Source organism: Chiloscyllium plagiosum, chromosome 15, assembly GCF_004010195.1.
Source record: "Chiloscyllium plagiosum isolate BGI_BamShark_2017 chromosome 15, ASM401019v2, whole genome shotgun sequence".
NCBI lineage: Eukaryota > Metazoa > Chordata > Chondrichthyes > Orectolobiformes > Hemiscylliidae > Chiloscyllium > Chiloscyllium plagiosum.
The window spans coordinates 81,233,073-81,240,946 of NC_057724.1; the positions used below are offsets into that span (position 1 = coordinate 81,233,073).

The window sequence follows — 7,874 nt, forward strand, 5'->3', positions numbered from 1 at the left end:
AAGGGGAGGAGGGAAGGAGAGGGGGGAATGGGAGAGGGGAAAGGGGAGAGTGGGTAGGGAAGAGGGGGAGAGGGAGGGGAATGGTTTGGGGTCACCGTTCCAGGAATGAGTTGTACCCCTTTCAGATGAGTGTGTGACCTTTGAACTCTGTACCTCAGGATGCAGTCGAGGCATTGAACGTTTTAAGATGGGGGAATCCGGAGGAATCCAGGGGAATCCGGGGATTGATGCCTGCGGAGCATGAGGAATCCAGGAATGTTGTTTAATGGTGGTAAAGACTCAAAGGACCACATCGTCTCACAGAACAGCACAGTACAGGCCCTTCGGCCCACGATGTTGTGCTGAGCGTTTATCTTAATCTAAGATCAATCGAACCTACACACCCCTCAATTTCCTGCTGTCCATGTGCTTGGCCAGCAGTGGCTTCAATCTCCCTGATGTCTCTGTCTCCGGTTCCTAATTCCAACGTTTGTAGGGCTTTATTACCATGCTCCACCCAGCTACAGTAAATATTAATAAAGGATTACATTGTTTAATGTCAATATGACAGAGAGAATCTGGAAGCAAAGCTAATTACCAAAGCTGTAGACAAAGATACTGCTGGGATCTACTGCCAGGACCAGTGTGGACTTGGTGTAATTTGTGTTTGTCAATCTTTCCTTTATCTCCTGTGTTATTTGTTTGGCAGTGATTGTTGAGATGGCCTGTAGTCTGAATACACATTCGTACCTGATAGAATTCAAAGACCATTGGTTACAGCACTTTGGTAAACTCTTTTAATTAAAAAGATGGTTTTATTGTCAAAGTTTAAACTGAAGCACGGAAGAAACGTTAGTGCTGTAATTTATACAGTCTCCTACCTATTCCCCGAAGATTGAACTTTCCTTCGAACCTGCAAATAAAACTGAGTAAATGTTTACTCTTCAACAGAGTTCCATGCACCAGGAATTTGTCTTCCGCTGGGATTTTAAACCAACAGAGCAGTAATGCAGTGTTCGGAATCACGGATAGCACAGGTAACTCTGGGTCAGAACATTACACAGACACAGCACAGGACGAGAGTATTCAGTTTATCAAGTTTAGATCAGTGTGTTGCTGGAAAAGCACAGCATGTCAGGCAGCATCCGAGGGGCAGGAAAATCGACGTTTTGGGCATCAGGAATAGAATCCTCCAATCCTGAAAAAGGGCTTTTGCCTGAAACATCGATTTTCCTGCCCCTTGGATGCTGCCTGACCTGCTGTGCTTTTCCAGCACCACTCTAATCCAGACTCTGGTTTCCAGCATCTGCAGTCATTGTTTTTACCTAGTTTATCGAGCGTGTCAGGGCTCTTTGTGAGATCGAACCAATTAATTTGATTCCTCTGCTCTTTCCCCATAGCACAACAAATTTTCAGCGATTCAGCCCATTCCAGTTCACAGCTAACTGCACAAAAACATGATCTGTCTGCTTCTACTGTTTCGTTCTCAGGCCAATTCCCTTCAAATCAGTGAGAGTCAGGAAACCATTTCTCCTCATTATTCTGTAAGGGCCCTCGCTCCTGAGCGCATGTTGCTGGGAAGAGATGAACGGGCATCCTCCACGCCATCCACTCAACTCCCTCACACCCAAACCATTCCCACACAATCCAGAGATTTCACACCCACATCCACAGCCCGACAGCAGGACAGTACTGAGGGAGTGCCGCACTGTCGGAGGGTCAGTGCTGAGGCAGTACTACAGAACTGGCAGAACATAGCGTGTAAGCAAAAGTGAATATTGCAGAGACGGGAGATTACAGTCGAGAGTGCGGTGCTTGTAAAGCACATCAAGTCAGGCAGCATCCGCGGAGTAAGAGAATCAATGTTTCGGGCAAAAGCGCTATTCCTGATTCAGGACTTTTGCCCAAAACGTCGAATTTTCCTGCCCCTCCGATGCTGCCTGACACGTTCTGTTTTTCCAGGACCATACTCTTAACTCAGTGTAAATCCCAGATGGCCTCCTTCTTCAAAGACAGTAATTTCCCTTTCCACATGGTCGATGGTGCCATCTAGAGCATCTCGTCCACTTCCCATACCTCTGCCTTCAACAATCACCCCTCCAAACTCAACAGGTAAAATACATCCTGTTCCTCACCTTCCATCCCGCCAAATTTCCAGATACAATGCATTATCCTCCCCCATCTGCGCCACCTACAAACAGGCCCCCACCACCAGGGATATATTTCCCTCACCACCCTGATCTGCGTTCCATAAAGAACATTCCCGGTGTGACTCCTTTGTCAGGTCCACGCCACCCAACAACCCACCCGCCACTCCTGGCACCTTCCCCTGCCACCACAAGAATTAAAAAAGCTGCACCCTCACCTCCCCCTCACCTCCGTCCGAGACCCCATAGAATCCTTCCACATCCTTCGGAGTTTTACCTGCACTTCCACACACGTTGCCTACACTACCCGTTACTCCTGATGTCTCCTCGACATTGGGGAGACCGGCCGCCAATGTGTGGAACAATTCAGAGAGCATCTCTGGGAAACTCGCACCAACCAACCCCACCACCCCGTGGCTGAACACTTTAACTCCCCCTTCCACTCCGCCATGGACATGCCAAGACAAAAGATGGAAAATTATAGGCCAATTAGCCTAACCTCGGTTGTTGGTAAAATTCTAGAATCCATCATTAAGGATGAGGTTTCTAAATTCTTGGAAGAGCAGGGTCGGATTAGAACAAGTCAACATGGATTAAGTAAGGGGAGGTCATGCCTGACAAACCTGTTGGAGTTCTTTGAAGAGGTGACAAGTAGGTTAGACCGGGAAACCCAGTGGATATGGTCTACCTCGACTTCCAAAAGGCCTTTGATAAGGTGCCACATGGGAAGCTGCTGAGCAAGGTGAGGGCCCACGGTGTTCGAGGTGAGCTACCGGTATGGATAGAGGATTGGCTGTCTGACAGGAGGCAGAGAGTTGGGATAAAAGGTTCTTTTTCGGAATGGCAGCCAGTGACAAGCGGTGTCCCGCAGGGTTCAGTGTTGGGGCCGCAGCTGTTCGCCATTATATATTTATGATCTGGATGAAAGGACTGGGGGCAGAAATGCGGAGACATTTCTTCAGCCAGAGAGTGGTGGGCCTGTGGAATTCATTGCCACAGAGTGCAGTGGAGGCTGGGACGCTAAATGTCTTCAAGGCAGAAATTGATAAATTCTTGATGTCACAACGAATTAAGGGCTACGGGGAGAATGCGGGTAAATGGAGTTGAAATGCCCATCAGCCATGATTGAATGACGGAGTGGACTCGATGGGCCGAATGGCCTTACTTCCGCTCCTATGTCTTATGGCCTTATGGAAAATGCTTGATATCAAAGAATACCAACTGCTCTGCAGCCTGTTCCTGATGAACAATGAAGCACACAGAGGGGAAAGTGAAACACACTGCTTCCCCTCTGCACCAAACTCTCACCGTGCTCCAGATCCCCAGGAACACATACTCACTCAGCACCACTCCTCCCTGAACAGCACACATGCAGATAACTGCCTACCACTATGCCATAGCCTCAGGTTTACACAGGCTATTGGTGGGGTTTAACTCAGACAAGAATGGCCATCATTGTGCCCCACTGTTCCCTAAGTCATCACAAATTATCAAATTGTGTGAAACCCCAATGAGATCAACTAGACACAGACAGGGTCCGGGAACACTGGAGAGTGTTGTTCCTCTGTTCAAGAAGGGCAACAGGAATAAGTCAGGAAATTATAGGCTGGTGATCCTTAACTCAGTGATAGGGGCAGTAGATACTTAGGGACAGGATAGATTCATATTTGGGAAAAACATGACTGATTCCGGATAGTCAGAGTGGCTTTAAACAGGGAAGGTCTTCTCTCACAAATCTGATTGAGTCTTCTGAGGAAGTGATGACAATGATCGATGAGAGCAGGGCAGTGGGTGTGATCTACATGGACTTTACTAAAGCATTTGACAAGGTAGGCTTGGTCACAGCAGAAAGGAGGTAGTGTGAAGGGGTGTTTTTCTGACTGGAGGCCTGGGACTAGTGGTGTTCCCAGCAAGTACTGGGAACAGTGTTGTTTGTAAAATATAAAATGATTTGTATGAAAGTATAAGTGGTTTGATTCAAGAGTTTGCAGAAGATGCAAACATTGATAGAGTTGGGGATGGTGAGGAAGGTTATTAAAGGAAACAGCAGAATTAGATCAGCTGAAAAGTTAGACAGAGAAACGGCAGATGGAGTTTAATCCAGACGAATGTGAGTGATGCATTTTGGGAGGTCAGATGGAAGAGGAGAGTATACAGTAATTGGCAGGACCCTTTGGAGTACGGATATACAGAGGGATCTCGGGGTATACAGGGGCATGGATATACAGAGGGATCTCGGGGTATACAGGGGCATGGATATACAGAGGGATCACGGGGTATACAGGGGCACGGAGAAACAGAGGGATCTCGGGGTATACAGGGGCACGGATAAACAGAGGGATCTCGGGGTATACAGGGGCACGGATATACAGAGGGATCTCGGGGTATACAGGGGCACGGATATACATAGGTATCTCGGGGTATACAGGGGCACGGATATACAGAGGGATCTCGGGGTATACAGGGGCACGGAGAAACAGAGGGATCTCGGGGTATACAGGGGCACGGATATACAGAGGGATCTCGGGGTATACAGGGGCACGGATATACAGAGGGATCTCGGGGTATACAGGGGCACGGATATACAGAGGGATCCCGGGGTATACAGGGGCACGGATATACAGAGGGATCTCGGGATATACAGGAGCACGGATATACAGAGGGATCTCAGGGTATATAGGGGCACGGATATACAGAGGGATCTCAGGGTATACAGGGGCACGGATATACAGAGGGATCTCAGGGTATACAGGGGCACGGATATACAGAGGGATCTCGGGATATACAGGGGCACGGATATACAGAGGGATCTCGGGGTATACAGGGGCACGGATATACAGAGGGATCTCGGGGTATACAGGAGCATGGATATACAGAGGGATCTCGGGGTATACAGGAGCATGGATATACAGAGGGATCTCGGGGTACACAGGAGCATGGATATACAGAGGGATCTCGGGGTATACAGGGGCATGGATATACAGAGGGATCTCGGGGTATACAGGAGCATGGATATACAGAGGGATCTCGGGATATACAGGAGAATGGATATACAGAGGGATCTCGGGATATACAGGAGAATGGATATACAGTGGGATCTCAGGGTATACAGGAGCATGGATATACAGAGGGATCTCGGGATATACAGGAGAATGGATATACAGAGGGATCTCGGGGTATACAGGGGCATGGATATACAGAGGGATCTCGGGATATACAGGAGCATGGATATACAGAGGGATCTCAGGGTATACAGGAGAATGGATATACAGAGGGATCTCAGGGTATACAGGAGCATGGATATACAGAGGGATCTCAGGGTATACAGGGGCATGGATATACAGAGGGATCTCGGGGTATACAGGGGCATGGATATACAGAGGGATCTCGGGATATACATGAGCATGGATATACAGAGGGATCTCGGGATATACAGGAGCATGGATATACAGAGGGATCTCGGGATATACAGGAGAATGGATATACAGAGCGATCTCGGGGTATACAGGGGCACGGATATACAGAGGGATCTCTGGATATACAGGAGAATGGATATACAGAGGGATCTCGGGATATACAGGAGAATGGATATACAGAGGGATCTGTATATGCTGGGTATCGGGTCCTTCGTTCTGGTGAGAACATGAGCAAGACGAATGTAGTGTACAAAATACCATGCAAGGACTGCACTAAACACTATATAGGACAAACAGGAAGACAGCTAACAATCCGCATATATGATCATCAACTAGCCACGAAACGACACGACCAGCTATCCTTAGTAGCCACACACGCAGACAACAAGCAACATGAATTCGACTGGGACAACACTACTATCATAGGGCAAGCCAGACAGAGAACAGCCAGGGAATTCCTAGAGGCATGGCATTCATCCACAAACTCCATCAACAAACACATCGACCTGGACCCAATATACCGACCACTACAGCGGACAGCTGAAACTGACAACCGGAAGCGGCAGGGACAGACCACTATAAACACCGGAGGAAACATCAAAGAAGCGCTTCGCAGGAGGCTCCCAAGCACTGATGATGTCGCCTAGCCAGGGGACGAAACGTTTGCAACAAAAACTTCCAGCTCGGCGAACAGAACCACAACAACGAGCACCCGAGCTACAAATCTTCGCACAAACTTTGAATACAGAGGGATCTTGGGGTATACAGGGGCACGGATATACAGAGAGATCTCGGGGTGCAAGTCCAGTTCCCTGAAAACAGCAACATAGTAAAGAAGGTGTATGTCATGCTTGCCTTCGGTCGTTGGGACACTGAGTACAAAAGTTGGTATGTCAGCTGTATAAAACTTTCATTAGGCCACCTTTGGAGTATTGTGTGCAGCTCTGGTCACCATGTGACCAGAAGGATGTGGAGGCTTTGGACAGACTTACAGGTTTACCAGGAGGCTGCCTGGATTGGAGTGTATTGGCTATAGGAGAGGGTGGATAAATTTGGACTGCTTTCACTAGAGCTTCAGAGGCTGGGGGGATCCTGACGTAATAATGAGAGGCATGGACACATGCATAGTTGGAGTCTTTTTCCCAGAATGGAAAGATGAAACATCGGGAGCATAGGTATAAGGTGAAAGGGGAAAAGTTCAGTGGAGATGTGCAAGGCAAGTTTGTTTTACAGAGAGTGGAACGCACTGTCAGCGGAAATGACAGAAACAGATACAATAGCAATGTTTAAGATACATTTAGTCAGAGACATGAACAGACAGATACGGACCATTGCAGGAAGGTGAGATGAGTTCAGAATGGTATTGTGGTTAGCACAGTTAAGGTGGGCTGAAACGCTTGCTCTGTGCTGCACTGTTCCATGTTTTATGTTTTAATTGCCCCTCTGTCAGTACAGTGACCAGTGTTTTACATGGAACCCCAGATAGGTCTCACCTCTGCCCCGTGTAACTGAAGTATGAGCTCCCTTCTCTTGTATTCAATTCCCTCCACAATAAACCATCACTTTCTCTCAGTTTTCCTGATTACTTGCAGTACTTGCAGACTAACCTTGTGTGATTCATGCAGCAGGATACCCAGACCTCTGCATGTCACAGCTCTGCACCCTCTCGCTGTTTGGGTAATATGCTTTTATATTTCTTTCTCCCAAAATAGACAATGTCTCACTTTTCCACATTGTATTCTGTTTGCCAGATCTTTGTCTATTCCCTTGACCTCTCCATTTCCCTTTGTAAGCTCCTTATCTCCTGTTCAAAGCTGACTCTCCCAACTAGCTTTGTCTCCTCAGTAGATATGGTGCCAACAAGTGGGTCCCTGATGGCTGTGGGTTTGTCCAGACACTGACCTGTGTTCAGTCTCTAAGGTTATCACATCCAGCAGCTGAAGGTCTTCAGTGTTGAAGGTTGACTTTAGCTGAGGAAGACAGTTGGGATGAAATGTGAGTGATCAGGAAGAGATGACAGTGTTTGAAACATTACTGTCCATTACTGTCCACAGGGGACTAAACCCAGAGGCAGAATAAGCTCAAAACTCAGTGACAGGACAGAGGGTCACACTGAGTGGGCTGGAGGATGAGAAAACTCTGACCTTTTTAATGTTGTTGTTTAATGGTATTTTGAAGATCAAATTATCAAAAGGTACATCTGGCCTCAGCCCTGAGTCTCCACGACAACTGAGGATCTGTGAGGAGGTTGACAGTTGGGGGTGGGGTTGGGGATTGGGGGAGTGGGGGAGTGGGGGAGTCGGGGTGGAGGGTGGGGGTGGATTGTGGGACA

At 47.9% G+C, this 7,874-nt stretch overlaps 1 protein-coding gene across 1 annotated transcript in view; it reads right to left on the reverse strand.

Annotated features, from left to right (window-relative positions):
• The window catches only part of LOC122557461 (adhesion G-protein coupled receptor G4-like), an 81,348-nt gene that overhangs the window by 60,428 nt on the left and 13,046 nt on the right, over positions 1-7,874 (reverse strand). The window contains exons 4-5 of the mRNA XM_043705221.1: positions 7,445-7,512; positions 578-729 (exon numbers count right to left, since the gene is read on the reverse strand). Coding sequence (XP_043561156.1) covers positions 578-729; positions 7,445-7,512 — 220 coding nt within the window. The remainder of the gene's footprint in view (positions 1-577; positions 730-7,444; positions 7,513-7,874) is intronic.